Below are 23,589 nucleotides of genomic sequence, written 5' to 3'. Positions count from 1 at the left end.
TCTCCGTGTACACTGAAAAAAAATTCTCGGCGTTTTCACCAAGGTCCGCTGGTACCTTTACCATCTCACTTTTTTTACCGATTATTGGTAATTTTACCAAGACAGACTGGTAAGCTTACCTATAAACCGGTATTTTTACTTTTTTCCAGGTAAGAATACCACTTTTATCGGTAATCAATTCCTGGTAACTTTGCCATTTTATCTCGGCAATTCTACCACAGTCGATAAAAAATATTGGCGTTTTTACCAAGGCCCAGTAAAATTCCCGAGAAAGTTCAATAATTTTACCGAGATTCTTGGTAAAATTACCAATTCCATAAATGGTAATTTTACCAAGAAAAAACTGGGATCAAATAGAACCCTAAATTCTTGGTAATTTTACCCTTTTCTTAGTAAATACACCGAGATTTTTTTTTCAGTGTAGGAATGGCCGTACTCTGTCTACATAGACTCTAGAAAGAGAGTAAGTAGCTGTATGGAACGTACGTATCAGCGGAGTCCTTGGTTCGTTGCCGCTCGAGGAAGCGGGCGGCGATAGTCCTGGAGTCGTCACCGAAGCCGTAGAGTCCGGCCACAGCAGCCATCCGCTCCGGCAGGGGCTCTGTCGCTCATCGGATGCGGCCTCCGGGCAGCCACGGCTTCTCAACCCCGCCGATTCAAATCTCCCGCCACGCACTTCCGCATGACGCCACCATGTCTACATAGCCTCGCTTCTGTCCCAAAGCTACGTCCCGGGTTCCATCAGCAGCGGTGTCACTGCTTCACGCAAGGATCACGCATTCTCACAATCCGTCACTTCAGTATCTGCACAATATCGCTTTATCTCAATCGCTCAGATGAGCAGTTTCGTCGCGAATCAGTTTTTGAGAAGACCTACACTTTCAATGGAGATGTTGCACGTGTGAGGAATTTGCGATTTGACTGTTGAATCTTATGTAAAAGTTCGCGAGAAACACGATGGTGCCACTGGTTTTCTCTGAAATCAACTCCCAAGCTCAAAAAAAGCTCTCAAGTTGAGGCCGAAATGGAGGGAATATCCCACGCTATCCTGAGATCAAGACCAACTCCCCATGCAAAGATAGGGAGCAAATACATTAGCAAAGTTGCCGTGGTTTCAATTTTAGAGTCCCCAAATGAAGTGGCAGCCCTGTCAATGTATTAGCTCCCTATCTTAGCATGGAGAGTTTTTCTTGATGTAGAGGTGAACTCTCAGGATAGCGTGGGATATTCTCTCCATTTTGACCTCAACTTGAGAGCTTTTTTTGAGCGTGGGAGTTGATTTCAGAGAAAACCAGTGGCACCATCGTGTTTCTCGCGAACTTTCACGTAAGAATCAACAGTCAAATCACAAATTCCTCATACATGCAACATCTCCATTGGACGTATTTCTATCAAACAGATTTATGTGGAGGTGAGAAATATGGGGTGTGCTCGTCAGTTCTCTGGCCGTAAGAGTGAATGAGAATAATAAAGCGCCAGTGACGTCAACGGAGATGGATGCCGTCGTCGCGGCTCCTCGTAGTAGTCGTAGTGGTCATTAACTCATGAGCCCTGTCCACAACGCTCTCGTGCCATGCCCGTAGTTCATACATCCTGCATTTAGTTGGCACATAGTTCTCTTTGCTCAATTTAAAATCCCGCTTTTCCAATTCTTCGAAAGGAATCACGCTCACTGACCACATTGTTTCTTATCCAGCTTTCTACAGCACACCCCATATTTCTCACCTGCACATAGTTCTGTTTGATAGAAATACGTCCAATTAGGAACTACAATTCCCGGTTCATCCATACAAACACTTATGTACCCACAGAAACTAAAGGTACATAATTATTGTCATGCTAAGGAAGAACGCCGTATGAACATTCGAGAGTTGCCAAGTTTCTCCGGGGAAAACATGTATTTTTGAGGAAAGTAATGCACGATTTCCTTTGAAAATTTCAGACGCTGTAGATTAAATTGCAAACAATATTGTCTGAAAAATTTAAAGAAAAATTTTCACAATTTTTCAAGAAAATTCATCTTGTAATAGAGCTGATAAGTATAGCAACGCCTGAAGGCTCATACGGCGTTCTTCCTTAGCAAGGCAGCATACGCTGTTTCTAAACGGAGCCAGAAATTGTAGTTCCTAAATGCGAAATGGTGTTCAAGAGTGCACATTTAAAACCTATAGTAAGCGTCATTGGATGTCGCTAATATTTTGCAACTGTAGGCTGATTATTGAAATTGATCGACAAAAAAGACTTTAGGTAAATTGTACGCTCCTACTAACTGAAACGGACGGTTTTTATAGACTATAGGAGAAAGTAATGGACTGGCTTTAGGGTATTTTATGTGTTGCCGTTGGTTTGCTTGATAATATTTACTTCTTTGTCCATTGCAACCACCCGCTGCAACCAATGGGATCGCACAATTTTCTCTTTGTTTAAAAGATTTGTCTATCAATTTCACTAATCAGCCTGCTGTTACCCTAATGAAACTGGAATCTGAAGTCCGGAGAGTATAAGTTATTTTAATGAAGATACAAACAAAATTTAAAGGGAATTTTCCCATAAAAAGTGCATGAAGCGAAATAATTTAGGATATTGTATGGAGAAGGACGCTAAACATAATCTTAGCATCAGGTAATAGAGCTTACAAGAGTTTGAATGTCCACCATTCATTTGTAAATTACAGTGTTTTTGAAAGATCTCAGTGTTATTTCATCCGAATCGAGTCCTTTTTATACTTAATTGTCGTTACTGTTGATACTTGTTATACAATTTAACTGTCATACAAACACGCAACATGCCTTTTGACGATCATAGTCGCGATCATAGGTCATCGTCTCGGTTCGCGTTTGTTAAATATATAAGGTACTTTCACAAGGCGAAGAAAATCTAATACTTTTTAAGACGAAAATTGACGCGAGGGCCCTTTACACCCCAAGATTTTTAACACTCTTATGCTGGATTACAAATGACGAATCATCAACTGGAATAAAAGGTTCGCCACGAATCCACTTCCGTTTTACATGTTATTCTGTGACTATTCTACGTCGCCCGATAACGGTCTCCCTTACTTTCTTATTGTTTTCTTACAAGCCCAATCACGGACAAATTGAATTGCTAATTTAACAATTAAATTGCTAAAAAAAAGTGACTGCAATATTTCAACGTAGATTTCACAACACAAAAATGCTACTTTAACCACTATTGTAAGCTAATTTAACCACGGGGATGGTTAAAGTAGCATTTTGGTGTTGTGAAATTCACGTTGAAATATTGCAGTCACTTTTTTTAGTAATTGAATTGTTAAATCAGCAATTTAATTTTTTTTTTCCGTGAACGATATGCATTTTCTCACTTATTTTCTCTGTTTTTTTGTTATTCTGATGGTTTATTGGTTTCGCGTCCAGCACCTGCAGCCAATTTTTGAACGATACACATTTTCTCGCCCAAGCGCTACGCTCTTGACCATACTCGCCAAAATGAAGTCCTACCCACATGACAACGCCTGATGAGTATGCAACCAGACGAGCCCGAAGAAACAATGGATAATTACGCGCTAAGTTGGTGCGGAGAACTCTCAAGTGGGCGGGCGCCGGCGCTGAGTCTAGAGGGGACCGGCGGTTGGGGCGGGGGGGGGGGGGTTGCTGTGTGTTGTTGATGCATAAACTTCCTGATTTGGCGTCTTTTTTTTAGCTTTTCCGGCTCTCGGGGATACTGGAGAGCGGAAACGCCGAGTTACGCGGGGCGACCCCACCTCCACCCGCCCAACATGCACAATTTCCCGGCCGAAACAAAACGCCCCCCCCCCCCCCCGCCCGGCCCGGCCCGCCACGACGCTAACCACCCGGGTTGCGGTTTTTCTTTCGTCGTGAGTTTTCGCGCCATTGCCCCCCGCGAGAGAAAATTAGGCCGCGTTGTCGCGTCGGGGGCTCCTTCTGAAAATCGACTGCGGTTTGCTATTCTGCCAAGCTATAAGGAAAAACGCCGCATGAGCATTCGGGAGTTGCCAAATTTCCTCTGATAAAACATGTATTTTCGAAGAAATGTCTGCATATTTCTCCTTGAAATTTTCAGATAGTTTAGATTGAATTGCGAACAAAATGGTCTGAAAAATCAGAGGAAAAATATTCAGAATTTTTACGGTAAATTCGGTTTTTATTCAATGAAATATGCCAACGCCTGAATGCCCATATGGCGCTCTTCCTTAGCACGGACAACTATTTGGATGGGCTTTTAGCAGAAAGAAACCAAGGCTTATAAGCTATTGCCAAATCGAGTTGGGCAATTTAATTGCTTACGAGAGAACGTTCGTGCGGAAACTTTTGAAAATTTTAAGGAATGCGCTTCGCACTCGGCAGAAAATTCACTGAAATTTGCATAAAAGTCCGCACAACCGTGTCATGTTAAAAAAATAAATTACCTAATTAAATTTTGCAATGGTTGATGTGGCCTGGTTCCTTGCCTGATGATCTCTGGGAGGAAAGGGCGCAATGGCGATTGGGCCATGTAGAGCGTGAGGCTCAATATTTACTGAACGGGTTGGTGCTTCCATTTAGCGGGGAAAGAAGAACGTATTGCGGAGAATACTTTCGAGATTCTTTAAAACTTCCAAAGTTAACTGACGAAGAACTCGACGAAAAATCACTTGAACTCGTTACGTAACGTTTCACTCCATACCACTCAATACTGCACATACAATAGATGTCATTAGCTGAGGCCGCGAATTCGTATCACTCCGGGCCCCGATATAGCGCCTTCAACATCGTGTAAATACTACCATCGCTACATCATTAAACACACGTTCCGACATGCAAATTGCCTATACTGCGCCTGCAAGAGTATATGTATTGGACAGGTACTCAGTGTTTGGAGGTGCACTGCCGTGCTAAAGTAAAACGACCGTAGGAACCATATGAAATGAACCGTATGAATGTTGCCTAATTTCTGTACATACGGCATTAATTTTTGAGGAAATTTATGAATATTTTTCATTGAAATTTTCAGGTGCTGTACAATAAAACGCGGGATACATTCTTTGAAAATTTGGGAGAAAAACGTCCAAACGTTTTAAGAACGTTTTATTTTATCAGAAGAAGTTTGGTAACGTCTGAAGGATCATACGGCGCATTTCCTGAGCATGGCAGTGCACCCTGTCAACCCGTGTCCACGGATCGGTCGATTGGGCATATTCTGCATGCTAGTCGGCATTGGCGGATCCAGAAAATTGGCAACATTGTTATCCTCCATTTAAACCTATGGAAATGTATCGATTTATGGAAGGGCCAGGTGCTCCGACGAGAATCGATTATTTAACATAGGTTTAAATGGAGAGAATCCGGTTTTGGCAATTTTCTGGATCCGCGTCTGCTAGTCGGATTATTGGAGGGGAATTTCGCCGTACTCGGCAACGCCCTTCGAAATGAGGGCTATCAAACCTATGGAAATGTATCGATTTATGGAAGGACCAGGCGCTCCGACAAGAATCGATTATTTAACATAGGTTTAAATGGAGGGAATCCGGTGTTGCCAATTTTCTGGATCCGCCTCTGCTAGTCGAATTATCGGAGGGAAATTTCACCGTACTCGGCAACGCCCTTCGAAATGAGGGCTATTTGTCAGACACTTTCCGCGGCCGGTGCATATTCGCACACCGGGCGGTTCGTGGGTGAGGTTGGGTGGGAGGGGGGCGGGAAAGGCGCTGAGTGCAGAGTGCGTGCGACACGTTTCTTTCAGATTAACGAACTCACTAAGAAACGCGTTACGGCGTTAGACGACGTTATCACGACTCGCCTCCCACGGGGCTCCGCCTCAAAGTTGCCGTGCACCGTCATTTCCCGGACGAGGGAACGTCACTACATTTCAACGGTTCAGTGTTCCCACTCGTACACGGTGAAAAAAAGGAACATATATCGTGGAGTTTGACTTGGTCGTGACGTTAGAATACATACATATCAAGCCGCTAACTCAGCGCACTAGAGCGCTCCGCGACTCCAAATCGCCATCGGAATCGATCCTCCCACAAATCATCGGGCAGATTACACCGTCTGATCTCCCCCTCCACTCACTCCCGCCAACCTTTTACTGGACGTCCACGCCGCCTTCTTCCGGGAGGAACCCAATCAAATACCTTTCTGGGCAACCGACTATCTGCCATTCTCCGCACGTGTCCATACCAAACCAGCTGCCTGGTTTTGATATCGTGCACAATATCTTTCTCAACTCCCATTACCTCACGCACTCGTTCATTCATTGACGTTAGAATTCCGGACGAAATCTGCCGTGCTAAGGAAGAACGCCGTATGAACATACGAGAGTTGCCAAATTTCCTACGATAAAACATGTATTTTTGAAAACATTCATGCATATTTTTCTCGAAATTTTCGGATATTTTAGATTTGATTGCGTACAGAATTTTCTGAAAATTTCGGAAAATATTTTTCAGAATTATTCCAGTGTATTCGGTTTTTATCGGAGGTACTTAGCAACGTCTGAAGGCTCATACGACGTTTTTCTTTAGCACGGCAGAAATAACGTCGAATGTAGGGGTAGACAGACGTTTTCATTTCAGGAAGTTCTGGACCTTTACTGAATGCGACGATTTTCTGACTGATGATTCACTGATTTTTGTAATAATTATGCATGGAAAAATCAGCAAAATTTTGGACTGAAATCGCAAAAAGGTATTCTTGTTAAGAGTTGAATTTTTCGAGATAATCTTGCACCATTGGTATGAAGGAAGATACATCCATCAGTCTCGGTAATAACGATGAAAATGATGCAACTAAAAAAACCCATACGTCAGATTTTGGGTAAAAATTGGTTATTTTTGGAGGTGTGGTAATTATTCCGGATTAGGTAAGAGGAAACCTATAATTTTATCATGCGCTGTAAAAAATGTCCGTAATTTCACTGAAGTATAGATAGTTTTCCAGTGTCCAGAAAAAGCTACGGACAGTATGTCGAGTCCGGCTTTTTTTTTAAGGTAATTAAATTTGACCGTTTAAATTGGGTTTTTTTTAACTTTTCCTGAAATTTGGGGACTTGCCCAACGTAATGTTGAACTGATTTTGACCTTACTGAGATAATGTGGAGGCAAATCTAGGGGAAATTGGCTTATTTCGCGGGAAAATTGAATGACCTTTGAATTGACGTATTTGGGGGTCCGAACCCCCCCTTAAAATTAGTTCGAAGTGATTTCTGCAATTTTTACAAAAAAACGAACAAAATTTAGTAAATTTTCTCGTTTTATTTTTTTCTTTACGATAATTTGAACCGGAGTTGTTATTTTTTGAAAATAGGTCAAATTTGACCTTTGACAGTATCATAACTCGGTCAAAAATTAAGATATTGATCTGCGGTTTGCGCCAAAATTCTTAGTTTTTTAAGGTCTTTCGAATGAGGTATCACTAGATAGGGGTTGCCATTTGAAAAAAAAAGTTGGGGGCCCCCCGCCCCCTCCCTTAGGGGGGACCAAAATTTTGACTCCCCCAAAAGATGGTCCCCTTTGAGATAGGAACATTCCCAAAGTTTCATTTTTCTATCTTGAACCGTTCAAAAGTTAGCCGACCGTCCTGGAACTTCTGGCCCACCCTGTATACTGGTAAAGGTGACCATTCCTCTGGCAGCATCGACTTTGAATTCATGTTGTGTGACATACAGCGTGAAGGAATGGTGATTCTACCAATCATTTTTCTCGGTGAGTGGATTTTTCAAATAATGAAAAAAGATTGGCCAGGTTTGGCGAGCTTGAAACTTGACCACTGCGCGCTTTCCTTGATTCTGCTTTGTGTGAATGAAATTGGACGTATTTCTGCCAAACGAAACTATGTGCATTGAAAAATGATCCCTGAGGCCCATAAGAATACGTGCGTAACAGGGCGCAAGTCATAATGCACCTAGTTCCGTTTGATATAAATACGTCCAATTGAGTTATTTTTTTGGCACGCCATATCACTTAAAGCTGAACAACTCTCTCCATTTGTAAAATATTAATTTCGTCTCGGTGCCGTAGTTTTAAAGTGCGACTACGTGTGCAAGCGAGGAGAGAACTATGCAGCTGCCAAATGTTATGAGTTATGAAACTCTGGCTGAATTCCAGGTGTCTTTCAGAATATATCAAATTGTGAAGCACCCGACCAATATCTGTGAAAGTAGACTACGATATCCTGACGTTGATGTTTTTCTGCATTTGGATCACGTTGCACTATTTTGATTCTCGTCATGCAATAGACATTTTCCTCCTTTGAAATGCGATACTCGTAGAGAGAAAAAATATTTAGAACGATGAGAAAAATACTGAATGATGAAGCACATTGAAATTGAATACATTTCTTGCACGAGAAGGTCAAAGTAAGCGTCAACGCATTCAAAGTTGAAAAGTGCCGAATTTTTAAAAAATCACAGAGAACTCTGTCATTTACATACAACACATACAAACAGTCCATTCTATATGAAATGCTCAGAATACTCGTATAGGTCAGAGAGATCCGTCCAAACAGCGACTTTCTACGATTATTATTCACCGAGATATCGCGCTTTGAAAAAATCGGTTTACGTCGTCATCCACCGAGGAAGTGGCACCCTTGGTGCCTTTTGCGTTGATTGCATTAACCAGTGAGACACACATTTGCACTGGTTACTCAGCGTCAGACTCGGATGAAAGCGAGGTGGAAGAAACCAAGGGTGTCACTGCCGTGGTGAATGACGTCATGAGCCGCATTTTTTAAAGCGCGATATCTCGGTTAATATTGAACGCATGAAGTTGCTGTTTGGACGGATCTTATTTTTTTTAGCTGATCTACAAGAATCAGGCATTAAACCACGATTCTGTAACCAACGCACCTGACCTACTTTGCAACCTTGAAACGGAGTTACGATCCTTCTTCCGGGAAACGACGCACGGTGGATCTAGTCAATGGGGGAGGTCGGACGAAATTTGGAAACTTTAAAAGCTTATAAATTCGTTAATACAAAATTTTGAGGTTCTGAAAGTGGTTTCATTGGTTATCTCGTGAAAGTTTTGTCTGGCACCACCTTTTAAAATTTAAATGTGATGGAATATACACCAAAATTTGCAGTTTTAGTAAAACATATTATGCCCGACCTCTGTAATTAACTCTATCCACTGTGCGACGATTCGAAATCAAGAAAAAACCCGACCAGGCCGGTTTCACACCGGCCGGCGCGGACCAGGCACTCCTCAACTCAAACAGTCGAACGGCTCGGCGCGCCGTAGCCGAGGAAAAAAAATTCAATTAATGTCGACCCGGGATTAATCTAGTTCTCACTGAATGGGGGGAGGGGGAAGGGGGTAAAACCGCGCGTCGGGGCGCGGAAATTTAATTTCAGATAAGGGCTATTTGGCTAAATGCGAGCCCAGTTACAGCAATTACTGCCAAACCCGACGCTATTCTAGAAAAAAAGAGCGGGGGGAAGACAACACAAAGCGCCCACTTCTGTAGGTGAGGCGGCCCGGTTGCAGACGGGGTTTCCTTATTTACAGTTTCCATCACTCATCTGAAGCTTTGAACTAGACCTTGTTCGCGGGATTCTCCTTGCAACCGAGCGGCGTTGCCAATTAGACATGAACCCTGAGACCCATAAGAATACGTGCATAATAGGGCTCACGTCATAATGCACATAGTTCCGTTTGATAGAAATACGTCCAATTTCAGGTTCATCCATAAAACACTCATGTGCATATGGAAACTAGTGGCGTATACGCTGTTTCTAATCTGAGCCAGATATTGTAGGTCGTTATGGGAATGTAGCCTAATTGTAATGTGTTTCTTGTAATGTTGCCGAATTTAGAGTCCCTTTATACTGAGAGTTAAGAGAAACCCTCTTCATGGAGTCACAAGCGGGAATTAAGATTACTTAATTTGAACGTTCTTCGTAATCTTTGATTGACCCATTCTCAAATTCCTTTCTCCGTTCCTTCTCTCAATCCGTTTATTCCTTGTCGAACCCGTAATCTCCCGGTCCATTCCAGATTATAATCTTTGGAATTGCTGGAAATTTAATCCTCATTCCCGCACTGGAAAAAAAACATTGGATCTTAGAGTCCCGACTCTTAAAAACATCGACAAGAAAAAATACTCTTGATTCAATCAGAATCTAACTTAAATCAAGAACCCAGCCTCTTAATTTGAACGGATTTCCTTTTGATTCAAGCTTAAATCTGATTAAATCAAGAGTCCTTTTTCTTGTCAATGTTTTCAAGAGTCTGGACTCTAGATTCAATGTGGTTTTTTTCCAGTGCGTTTGTGACACTGTGGAGGCCTAAAATACAGAAACCAATCAGAAATGGATTCACATTGTCTTAACTCTCAAAATAAAGGAACTCTAGCCGAATCGATGGAAAATCTATTGTAAAGTTACCGGAAAAAACAGTAAAGACAACATTTTCAAAATGAAGTTCTCTTCAAAATGTTGTTCCAGATTTCTTCAGGACATTAGAGAAAAATTCTATGGTCTATCGATCAATTGATATTTTTTAGATGTGAGGATATTTTTGCGAGCAAACATCAGATCGCCCTCTGGTGAGCGAGGTATTTGCAAACAAAACTTGACCGATAACCATTTTGAAATAGCTTCAAGAATACGTCGTGATGGAATATCACAAATCAATAGAGCCACAGATTTGCGATATTCACTCGGGACTTATTTTCAGAGTCACTTCAAGGTGTTTTTTGCTTCAATTTTAATAAGTCCAAACATCAAACGTGCTACAGAGTAACGTGGTGCTCAGAAATTCTGAACGAACGTCCCAAACTCCCGAAATTATTAATTAATCGATCTATCGACCGTTGAATTCGTCCTCGACAGTGCCGAAGAGCCGCCTTAAGTAAACCAGAAGCGTTTACATTCAGAGGTTTGAAATTTGACTTACATACTGCTCAAGAGCTGTTACAGTCCATCTCTTACCCGAGCAACTATTTTAACTCCGCTGTAAAAATGTTGCCTATCCTCTCAATTGAAGGCTACTCATAAATCCAGACATCATGAGTTAAACGAGGTACGGTACAAGAGCTGGTGAAGCTCACCTCATGATGACTATACCAACTATTTTAACTTTGGTGCAGACATATTGCCTATTCTACCATTTGAAGGCAAATCATTAATCCAGAAATTATCAATATTGAACGAAGCTCTTCAAAGAGCTGTTGTAGCTCATCTCACGGCCGAGCAGCTATTTCAACTTAAATGTAGACATATTGCCTATCCTATCAATTGAAGGCAACTCTTAAATCCAGACATTACCGATTGAACGACGTTTTTAAAAGGCAATTATAATTCATCTCACGACCGAGCTATTACTTTAATTCCGGTGTCGACATATTATTTCCTATTCTCATAAATTGAAGACAAATCAAAAATCAAAGAGCATTAATTCAAGCTGTAGTGCTTTAGGTATTTTTACACGAAAGACCGAGAAACATTTTTATTATAACTCCATAAAAACAGCCTATTGGACGATCGCAAATGGTTTTTGCTATACAATTTTTTTTTCTTGGACTAGTTATTCAGTTCATCTTTGTGATATGAAAATTCAGCACGCATTAAAAACATACGTTAAGACTTGTCAACTAGGTTAATGATTGATACTCTGCGCAATAAATGAATCGGTGAGTTCGAAAACACACCAACTCGGAAAAAAATTGTTCAGGAAACACCTAAAACTGCGCAGCGGGCGAAGAAGTTAGTTTAAGAAAAACCTTTTTGGTACCAAAGGACAAGTACTTAGAGACTTTGTAAAGCACCAAGTTGAAATCGATACACCATGTTTGATGACAGAGAATTAAGCGTTTAAAAATTTCCGAGTTGGTGTGTTTCCGTTCTCACCGACTTTCAGATGCTGATTTTTCATATTCTGCCCTGAAAATTCTATATTTTTCGACCTGAATAACGCTTGAATATTTGTATAGCTTGTTGGTACAAGGGATACTGAACCGAAAAAAGAAAACCGCAAAATTGGATGGTCACCCGTTTCTCATGAAAGGCCAAAAATTGGTATTTCCAATGAAATACTTCGATTCTGTCCTTTTTCCCGTCGCTGTTTCGAGCACTTCCAATAATTGCAATTTCGAAATTTCCTTTGCGCGCAGATGCTTCTATCCATATGTGTTACTAAACTGTAAAAAAGTGAAAATCGGAAAAAAACCCGATTTGGTATGTTTTCGAACTCACTAATTCAAATAAAGTCGAGAATAGCTGACTAAATTCTTAAGGCTACTTAACCAAGCATAAACTTAAAAAAGACTCATGATAAGGACGCAAAAATACCAGCCCTGAATTCAATATAAAATCCAGAAATCATCGATGGACTGATTGCAATCATATTCTTCCCCAAAAGGCAACAGGCCCAGCTATCATGGTTTCGCACCCCCCGGCTCGAGTCCCATCTAAGATTCCAAGTTTCTCGTCGGAGCTACTTCTGATCTGAAGTGCGCGGACTGAGACCCGAGTTCTCGGGAGCATTGTAATACTCGACCAATTTCGCGTTAACCCGTCGCAGCCCCATTAAACAGCAGTAACGCCCACCCCCGGCTCAATTCGCACCCCTCCGACGTTAGGGCGTATCTACATTACCACGTGATCCCTACTTTACATATAATACCATGAATTCCGAGGCTCATACACAAATCGAGATACGCTCTTACGCCAGAAAAGCGACGAATTAGGTATCATCGGAGCAACCCACTCAAATCACTCTATGCTTGTTCCACATCTGATGAACCCTGGAATACATGCGTTTGAGCGGAGCGTAGGGGTCGTTTTAAAATCGACATGTGCGGTTTTTATCATCGAATCACTCGTTCGCAACTTTTCTGCGTCCTCCTTTCATTTGCGAAACGCCCCACCGATGAGTTTTAAACAAACGCCCCGAGTTTTCGCTTTTATTGCCGATTTACGACCCATGTTACATCCCCCTCCCGTCTCCTCCTGGCGCTTTATCATTTCAACAGCATTACGCAGTGAGAAACTAACTTTCCTGACTCCTCTGTAAAATCGCGTATCCATACAGGGGATCGATGGTGCGAGCTGTGTTTCATCGGGTTGTTCGAAAACAATTTTCTCCTTTAAGTTACGAGGAATCCTTAGGATTGCTTTCTTAATCTTCCCTCATTTACGAAGAATTTGCACGGGAACGGTAGCGCTTCGTCTGAATGTGCTTAATGAGCTGAGTTCTCAGTACTATATTTTATAAGGAAGATATTTGTTCCGACAATCGGGGGTAAAAACTGTAAGACTTCATCCACCGCTGTAGTGCATATGCCGTGGTTTCTACACGGATATAAAAAAACTCGTGAGTGGGACCCGAAGTTTAGGTCATATGGATCCCTGAAGATTTCGGATTGAGCATCTGAACACTTTAGGTCTAGCTGTCGAGGTTTGGATCACACATCTGAAACTTCAGTTCTTACATCTGAAGCATTTCAGATGTGAAAACCGAAGTTTTTCGGATGTGAGAATCGAGGTTGTTCGGATGTGAAAACCGAAGTACTTCAGATGTAAGAACTGAAGTTTCAGAGGTGTGATCCAAACCTCAGCAGCTGGACCTAAAGTGTTCAGATGATCAATGCGAAAACCTCAGAGATCCATATGACCTAAACTTCGGGTCCCACGCACGAAGTTTTTTTATCCGTGTACATGCCGTGGTTTCTACTATAATACATCGGTTTTATCCGTCTTTTAGGACGAACAGCCAGTGCACGTGCGTGTATCATTAACTAGACTTCATTATGCAATTGATTACTAAAATTTCAGACTCATCTTTACAAGCAATAATCTGCATACGAATACGAATGGCGGACAATCGGCGTGTTACAAACTTCAGATAGAGTTTAAAAAAAAAAAAAAAAAACTTTTTTCTGACACAAATGGCTACACGACGAACACACCGGAAAAGTCTGAAAGACTCTCCTAACTTTACAATCACCGTGAGAAATATTCGTTTCCTAAAGCTTCCCGCTTCAAAAACGCACAGGTGGACATTTCGTAAGAAGAATCGTTTCATCCAAACCTTGCGCCCTGAGATGACACACGGTATTTGTTTTAAACCAATAGAACAAGATTCGGAAAGATTCTACATCGAGAGGAAAAAGAACCAATAGATTTTGTTAACATGGGAAGTGGAACACGTTTTGCATTGGCTTTTTTGCGGAAGAGAATGCACACTTTACCTAGATTAAAAAAACAAAATTAGGGTTGGCTTATGTTTCAATTCCTAATTTTACCGGAAGGAACTCAAAAACACAAAAATTTTTCTCAGTGTGGCGCAACTGACTCATTCCGTGAAAATTCAGTTTAAAAACAACGTACGTATCGATACCATTAGCTTTCCTATGCAATAAAGTGTTTTTTTGGATGAGCCACAAATTATAGATCCTAATTGCAAAATGAAGTTCAATTAAAAGAAACGCATAAAGTTTCACTTAGGGAGGAACATGAGCTATGAGTTAAAATTGAATTCAACAAGTCGTGAATTGTTGCTTGACGAGAATTCAAAGTCGAGAAAAAACATTTCGGTTACGAAAACAGTTGTCTTCACCGTGAAGTTTTACAGCGAGATGAAACTACATACCTCTTTTTCTCAGTTTGAATTTAATGTGAATGGACGGGTTTTCGTTGAACTCGGTCCAAATGATCCAACACAATTCTTAATTATGTGTCTTGCGATTTTAGCCTTGTCCATCATTTTGATTCGCTGTAAAAATTATGGAGCTGTCGAAATTATTTTTACCGCTCTTCCTTTCATATAATTTCCTCTCGTTTTCACTTCGGTGGACCTTCTAAACAGCTGCAATTTGTCGTAAATACAATTACGAGAAGTCTTTAAATCCTCGGGGACTTCTCTCTCGTTTGATGGCTTCTCCCATTGTCTTCCTCGCTTTCGTCGATTTGATTTCATTCAGAGGCGTGGCGTGAATTGCGATGTATCGATTGTTATGCCATTTAAACCTATGGTAAAGAATCGATCATTAAGGCGCTCGCTGCGAACACCCTGTTTATCGATCCTTTTCTATAAGTTCAGATGGTATAACAATCGATATATCGCAATTCACGCCACGCCTTTGATTTCATTCTCTTAGAAGCTCCAGCAGTGGTGCGAACTACTGCCATGCTGAGAGAAAACGCCGTATGAGCCACCAGGCGTTGCCAATTTTCCTTTCATATACCACGAATTTCTAGGAAAAGTTGTCAACATATCTCTCTATGGAGATGTTGCATGTGTGAGGGATTTGCGATTTGACTGTCGTTTCTTATGTAAAAGTTCGCGAGAAACTCGATGGTGCTACTGGTTTTCTCTGAAATCAACTCCCAAGCTCAAAAAAGCTCTCAAAGAGAGGCCAAAATGGAGGGGATATCCCACGCTACCCTGAGAGTCCACCTCTACATCAAGACAAACTCTCCATGCAAAGATAGGGAGCAAGTACATTAGCAGTGATGCAGTGTTTTCAGTTTTGGAGTCCCCAAAAAAAGTGGCAGCCGTGTCAATGTATTTGATCCCTATCTTTGCATGGAGAGTTTGTCTTGATGTAGAGGTGGACTCTTAGGGTAGGGCGGGATATCCCCTCCATTTGGGCCTCACTTTGAGAGCTTTTTTGAGCTTGGGAGATAATTTCAGAGAAAACCAATGGCACCATCGTGTTTCTCGCGAACTTTTACATTAGAAACAACAGTCAAATCGCAAATCCCTCACACACGCAACATCTCCATTTTTCCGAGGATTTCCATCGTAATTTAATCTAAAAAGTCTGAAAAATTCAAGAAAATATAGTCATAACTCTCTTCAAAAATAAGTATTTTCTGAGAAAAACGTTGGCAACATTCGAATGCTCTTACTGCGTTTTTTCTTCGCAAGGTGGACTACGAAACTTCCACTGTTTTCACGACTGCAAATTCCACCCATTCGGGACCGGAGAGCTCTAAAAACATTTTCAGAATTCCGCGTTTTACGGCTTCGTTCGACACCTGAAGCAAACCGAACACCGTCAAAGCACTTGGTTTCCTTGAATCGCTTCACCGCAGAACTCAGTTTCGATGAGGTTTCGCCGATTGCCGATTGGTGAATGGTGAGTGTATGCATGGATACGCCTTGTAAGATAAGGGAGGGTCGTAACGCTAAAAAAGAGTTCCACGGTTTTATTTTCACGACACTGTTAACGATAAATGATGCATTCCTTAAGTCTCAGCTTTTCAAGGAGCTAAAAAATTTGAAAATTGGTTCAGCGTTTCACCGATAATGTACATTTTCTGGACCGAATTTTTCTGCGCGCGCACGGAACCAAAAATAGGTTGAAGGGCATCGATAAAAATTTCCGTTTTACCGGAAAATTGGGCATTTGCACGAATCTCCGTGATTAATTATTTTCGATGGTGAATAGCAGCACTTAACCACGGAGTAAAATGTTGTGCTTCTTGGGAAAAAAGGGAAAAAAACTAGAAAGAAGGAGGAAGAGAAATGAAGTAAAAAAGAAAATTTTGAAAAGGAAAGGAAGAGGCAAAAATCTGAGGAACCACTACAAATAAGACAAACGGAATCCACACAACATGGAAATAGAGCAAAGGAAAGGACGCGAATTGATGACGGCGCAGAGATACAACTATTCGTACTTGGTGGATGTCCGTGTTGCGTCTGCAAAATTGAAGGCGCGTTCACAAGGCGTGAACTAGCAATGCTCTGATGTGTGTTGTGTGCTTCCAATAAGGTGTCAATCAGGTTCAGGAGAAGAGAACAAAGAAACGAGGCCCGAATACTTATCTTCTATTTTGAGTTATGTTGATACCCGCGCTTTTTTTTTGCAATTGAATATCTGGTTCTTTTTTACGGTGTATTTGTAGCCCTATATTTAAAGCTCGTATGTGCCGGTCCCACACCCTTGAGGTACGTGTTTTTAGGAAGTTTTTAGTCAATTGCACCCGACTTGAGTGTCTAGGTTAATTAAACCACATATCGATAGTGAAATGCAGTAATGCGTATATCAGTTTGCGAAGTCGCACAGTGGATCGAGTCGATAGGAGAGGTCAGACAAAATTTGAAAACTTTAAACGCTTATAACTCCGTTTACACAAAACTTTGATGTTCTAAAAGTTGTTCCATTGGTTTTTGCGTGGCATTTTCTTATGAAAGTACTCCCTGAAATTTATTATGTGACAAAATAAGCATGAAAATTTGCAGTTTTAGTCAAAAATTTCATGTCCAACCTCTGTAATTGACTCGATCTACAGTGCGTCGCAGACTTCCTGTCATACTTTATTTTCTACATGGAAAACTACTGAATGTCATTTTTTTAAAATTTTAGTGATTTATAAAAAATATTCAGTGAAAACTTCAATCCATGATCTTAGTTTGGTCTAATTTTAAAAAATAAATTGGTAGCGGGGATCTCGAAACGCCGCAACCGATAAAAGCATTTTTGCAATTTCAATTGTATCATTAATAATTGAATATCATACTATCATTTTTTAATTGTATTTCAATTGTTATTTCGTTGATGTATCAATTAGGGAAAAAAATATCTAATGCATCTATAAAAACAACTTTCTAAACAAGCACGGTAATGGGCACAAAATGCCTCTAAAATGAATCAAAAATGGTAGTTTCTTGTTGCAAAATGTAGTCAAAGTCATTATTGGGATGCACGCAGTTAAACCGGCAACCACTATTACCGGCCAACTTATCCAAATTACATCACGCACCGATCGTCCAACTCGAATGAAAATAATCCCTAACCTTCAAATTAAACCGATTACCATTCTCCTTTTAGGACGTATTTCTGCCGAACGGAACTGTAAGCATTATAACATGAGCCCTGAGACCCATAATAATATATGCATAACAGGGCTCACATCATAATGCACATAGCTCCGTTTGGCAGAAATGCGTCCTCATTTCCCGAATTAATCCCCAATATTTGAAATCTAACGATTCTTTTAATGTACACATGCCATTGCAGACGTACTTGCATAACTGTTTTCGTTTATATTCAACTTCCTAAGGGAGGGGGAGGTGTTAAAACGTCTCAACATCGGATTCGCCACTGATTTCAACAGGACGATAACTCTCCACGGATGAGCGGGGAGCAAATGGGGTTTCTTAAGAATGGAAATCCAATTCCAGCAGGAAAATTCGTTTGATGCTTCACTGGTTCTCACGGAGAATTCAAATGGACCGCTTTAAGTAGGAAGGGGACAAGTCGCAGAGGCCCTTACCTCATTTTATCCCTACATTGTAATTTTTTATGGTAACCTCTATGTGCTAGTCTCAAAGACAGGGTGTATAAAACCAGAGAATGGCTGGGTGGATTTTTTTGAAAATTGCAGGAATTTTGCTTTTACGTTCATTTTCTCTGAGCATAATATTAATTAACTTTAATATCGCCTCTCAAAAAGTTTCTCGCTCATTTTGACTAGTTCGCCCTCAAGAATGTGAGTGGTCAACGTTGAACCGTCATAATTGCTGGTTGCCAAGGTGTGTCGCAAGAAAGTGCTTAGGAAATCATTGAATTTGACACGGAACCACCTTATTATTTACAAAACACACTTTACATTTTCCTTTAATAGATTTTTTTCCATTAATTTAAATGAGAAAAATCCATGTAGAGTGTACAGACATTTCAAATCATAAGTTGAATCCGCAAGATTAAATAATAGAGCCTAACACAGAGCGGAGAGGCGTCCTGCCGGTGCGAATCGCGCACTGGCGCGGCGCCTACAAACCTAACAGGGATACTCCACGCATTGCTCAATGCTTAAAGTATCCCCTTAGGTTTGTAGGCGCCAATGCGCGTGTCAAGCTGGCTGCCCGTCGCGTCGCGTGCACGGCGCCTCAAGCAACTATTTCACCACAGAGGTGTTGCACAGTATCATACAAAATTGAAGGCGCTCTAACATATTAAGAATGACAGGCATCCTTCAAGAGTACGGAGCTTTCCTCGCAAAATGAATCAAGATACTACGGCACAAAAAGAAAACGGTAGTCCAAAAACTCACTAAGTCCTAATATCCGTGTTTAATAGCGGTTAGCATAAGTTTTGAATTTCATTAGAGAAAAAAGTAACTCGATTTAGGCAGGTAACTTCTTGAGTATGCCATTAAAAAGATTTTTTTTGGCGCGTATACGTAGTATACCGCCTTTGCGATCGTTTCGACCCCCCCCTCGATACAATAACCGAGTCCCCTAGTGCCTTACCGAAAAGTGACTGGCGCGAACTTTTGAGATTTTCCAAAGCGTGTAAAAAGTTTACTAATCCGTCAATAATAATGATTAAAATTTGTTTCTCATTCTGGGGCTCGCTAGTTTATGTGTAATGAATACCAAGAGTCTACGTTTCTTGGTTTTTTTTAAAAAAACCTTAGAATGGGGCGCGCTGATTTAAAATATGCATATATAAGCAGAAACAAGCTAACTGATTCGAGGATGGCTGACCAGGCCGGCACTCTAGGAATGAGAATTTTACTCCTCCGTTTCGTTCATAACGTTGCTTTGACAGATCTCCACACCACTGTTAGGCTTTTCAAAAGTTGGTACCTTTCCTCTGATAGCGAAGGCCACCCAGGATAGACGTAAGTGCAATCTGTGATGAGCCTCAAAACTCATTAGACCATGTGCTAACCATAACACATACAGAAATCAGTTTGCTTTTACAGAAAACCACTTACCCTTTTCCTCCCCGCACACCGGACCTCTGTCCCGACACCGAGGCAGTGTCTTTTGTCCTCCCGAGCGACCCGACCCGGACCCTCACCCTTGATTTTACGCTTGATTAACCATTTCACCGTCACGCTAGGATTCGTCCAATTTTCAAAAAAAATTGTTTCGCGTGTACTTAGCAATTTTTTTCTTACTCTCCGTTAAAAGACGAATTAAGAGAGGTCTCATTCATAAAAATCGGCCGAATAGAAGAGAAGTTACAGTATTCGAAATCCGAAGAAATCGACGAAACTTCTCCAGACAAAAAAAATAAAATGAAGGGAAAAAAAGAAATGTATAAATTACAATTAAGTATAATTGACCTCAGAATTTGACAAGCAATTCAATTATATAACGGAGAAAAAATTGGGAGAAATTACAAAAAATTCGCCTCTTGCAAGGGGCTTCCTTGTAAGAATTTTGACCTGAAGATAAGGTTTGAATAGCAGCAGTACTCTGTACAATACACGGTGTGCCTGAACGAACATTTTTTTTTTGTCAAAATCGAAAATTCTTTATATTTTTTAACTACAGTGTCTCTTAAGTCGTTTAAGCTAAAAAAAAATTCCGTCAAGATTCTGGAAAGTAAAGGCGCTTTAAAAGTATTCTGGGGCTATAATAGCTAAGTCACCGGGAGTAAATTCCGTTATATTATTAAAAAGAAACTGACTCCATAGTTTAATGCCTTAGTTTCTTGAATACGATTATTTTAAGCACTCAAACATTTATACCACCAATTATAGGCATGGGGTGATTTCCTGAGAGCCGATAATATCACGAATTTCTCTTAGAACCTTTCAAAAATGGCTTGCTTTTTGGGCAGCCGATTCGGTCATCGAACCGGGATTTAAATGGAAGCTGATAATAACACAAAGCTCTGAGGAAAATTTTGAGATGAGTATAGGAACGGTTTGTAAATAACGAGGAGAGGCGGGCAAAGCGGCTAAAATCCTATCTAATTTTTACCATTATTCTGTTGAATGAATGTTGCCGCGGACTGCTAACTGTGTCCACACATGGTTTCTGTTCTGGTTCTGGTTTTCTGATATGCATATCGATACGTGAGTATTTTTACACGTAGAATCCAATGTTCACGTCAGGGAGTCGACACATTTCGATTTTTTCGATTTTATACGGAAAATTGATGGTTTTTCGGGATTGAAATTATTGTTTCATGAAAAGTAAATGCACCCAAAATGACTATAGCATATTGATTTTTACATATTTGCACTCACGAAATTGGTTGGTAAATTCAACGAGTGGGTGCATCGACTTGGTACATCAAGTTTCTGCAATTTTTTACGGCAAATTGGTAGATTTTCGGGATGTAGATTGCTTACTTTCAATTCATGAATGAATAAAGCATGGTCATGGTTGAACTTCTTTGCATGGAAATACGTTTAAAATAACAAAATCAAAACATATCTAATGCAATTGCATTTATATCGAGTCAATTTCTTTTCAATAATATAACGGGATTTATAATACCGGTGATTTAGGTATTTTAGCCCCAAAATACCTTTAAATCGACTTTATCTTTCAGGAGTTCGACAAAATTTTTTCTTTCTTCGCTTAAATTATTACTTAGCACTTTTCTTTAAGAATCTGATAAGGTCTTGCTTGGGGCAGATCAAAAAACTTAAACTCGTTCGAATGGCTTTTTACATTCACAATACACGGTCTCGTCAAGGTGCGTGGTTGACCTCTCAGTGTTGGATCGTATGAATTCTCTTGTTGTGCTAGTTGCCTATTTTGAAATCTCTGTAAATGAAAACTAAAGGGGTTGATATGTGCGAGTTAATGACGCGCCTTATCAACACATTGTGTTGGAGTTCACTGCTTGTTTTTTTTTAATCAAGTATATATTAAGTGAATGAAAGCGGGTTCCTACGTGATGTAAGCGACTTTTCTTTTTGTACAAGCATCTTTCCTTCTTTAAACAAGCAGTATTTTCTTTATTGATTCATATTGAAATCTTCTTGGCGGCTAATTAGAGCGTAATTCTGCTTTAATGGAGTCATTTTTTCCTCAATGAAGCTCAAAAATCATACTGGACGTTATTGAATACAGATACTAGAACTGATTACGTTTTTCAACCACAGTTTATTTTTTGTCATCATCATTCGATTCAGACGTGAAGTCGAAAATCTTAGAAAAAAGCGTAAAGGATACGGCATTCCGTCGGTCTTTACGATGTTCTTGTGACGTTCATTTAAATTGGCTGCCTCCGCGCCAGTTTCGCTATCGAAATCATTTTCAGTAGAGTCATTAGGGAGTCAGTGTCAGCATTTAATTCCATGGGATAACGTGCTAGCATGCTGTTGCAAAATCTGACTAATTTAGTCGATTTTAGGGGGAGGAAATGTCGAAATTTGGTGTAAATTGGCAATCACGAGGGAGTGGTTGATTAATAGTCATATTTCAGTGCACAAAAGCTCGACTGACTAAGTCGGGACAGAGTCCCGAAGTTGTCAGGTCGGAGGAATCAGATTGACTTGGACCATTTTTCCTGAGAAATAAAGAAACAAGAACGAAACATGACACTAAAGAGGCTTGCCATTGTGCACAGATTCTAATATCGCCTCGTGTGCCTACTTACTCGTGTCGTTGCACCTTTTTTCACTTCCTTTGAAGTCATTTCCTTTTATCCTACTTTTCTTACTATCCTCTGAATTTTGAGTTCTTGTTCCTTATTTGTGACAATTTACCTGTTATGTACCAAAATCTATGTTTCAATTGCAGAAGTTTGAATTGTCAAAGTTGCCAAGGCACCTCTATAAAATAGACGAATGAGCATTCTAAAACTACTCGTCTTTTTTCGCAACTTAAAGTTCCTACCATCACAATGTAACATTCGCTGATAGTAAGGTACACTTTTTTCAAGTTACATAGGATAGGTTTTCAACCTCTATTTTTTGTTTCATCCCTTAGACTTTCTTCTGGCTTTCGGCAAGAGATTTTTTGCAGATTCGAAAAACTAAAACTTGAGTTTTTGAATAAGACTTAGAACTATTTCGACCAAAAGGCCCTTCAGACGATTTTGTTTTCTTGAAAAGAAATTCGAGGAGACCCTTCCGTCTTTAGTTAGAGGAGAAGGTTAGGAAAAAACTAAAATAAGCTTTTGAAAATCTATCGAGTAGATCCTGCAAACATGTACCTTATGGTCAATAACCGTTGTTTTGAGAAAATCCTGTTCAAAGTTTCAGAGGAAAAAAAGGCTCTCGGATCCAGAATGTAGACTTTTCAAAAAATTGACATGAAAAAATATTCTTGATTCAATCAGATTTTTGTATGAATCGAGAGGCAAGCCTCTCAATGTAAGGGGATTTTACTTTTGATAAAAGCAAAAATCTGATTCAATCAAGAGTATTTTTTTAAGAATCTATACTCTGGATCCAAGAGACTTTTTTTCCAGTGTTGGATACACGTAAAAACGGAATTATCAGGGTACCACACACCATTACTCGATGTGTCACAAAACGTTGCAAAAGCAATGAAATAATGATCAGATTTTTTAAAAAAAACTCTAGTCTTGGATTTCAGATGAGGATATGTGCAATTCCATTGGACGAATAACTGACTCTTTGTCTTAACAAAAAAGACTCATGACTCCCCTTGAAACCCTCATTCTCAGACGGAGAACTCATCATGAGAGACACAAAAAGCTCAGACTTGCAAAAGGCACTGAAATTCCCGATCACTTCCCACTCTTCTCTCCGATGAAGTCCATTTTCACAAAAATTATTTTTCATATAGGTCAATTGCATGTGAGAGGTACGGCCAAGTGAAGGTCTCTTTACTTGGCCGTATCTCACCCTCTCTCTCGGCGTCTCTTGGCCTTCCTACACGTAAAATGGCACGTACATCACGATTGGCACATCAAAGCAGTCTGCAATCTGCTC

General features: G+C 40.3%; 1 protein-coding gene across 2 annotated transcripts in view; it reads right to left on the bottom strand.

The window, feature by feature from the left end:
* Positions 1-23,589, bottom strand: part of Sh (Potassium voltage-gated channel protein Shaker) — a 513,106-nt gene that overhangs the window by 292,676 nt on the left and 196,841 nt on the right. Inside the window, exon 1 of one of the 2 annotated variants that reach the window (XM_072305152.1) lies at positions 487-885. The exons of the other annotated variant lie outside the window; for it this stretch is intronic. Within the exon in view, the coding sequence (XP_072161253.1) occupies positions 487-584 (98 nt within the window). The 5' untranslated portion in view covers positions 585-885. Of the gene's footprint in view, positions 1-486; positions 886-23,589 lie in introns of those variants that run through there. 2 annotated transcript variants of the gene reach the window in all.

This window comes from Bemisia tabaci, chromosome 10, assembly GCF_918797505.1.
Source record: "Bemisia tabaci chromosome 10, PGI_BMITA_v3".
In the NCBI taxonomy this organism is placed as follows: Eukaryota; Metazoa; Arthropoda; class Insecta; order Hemiptera; family Aleyrodidae; genus Bemisia; species Bemisia tabaci.
This window is presented reverse-complemented; position numbering and strand designations above follow the sequence as displayed.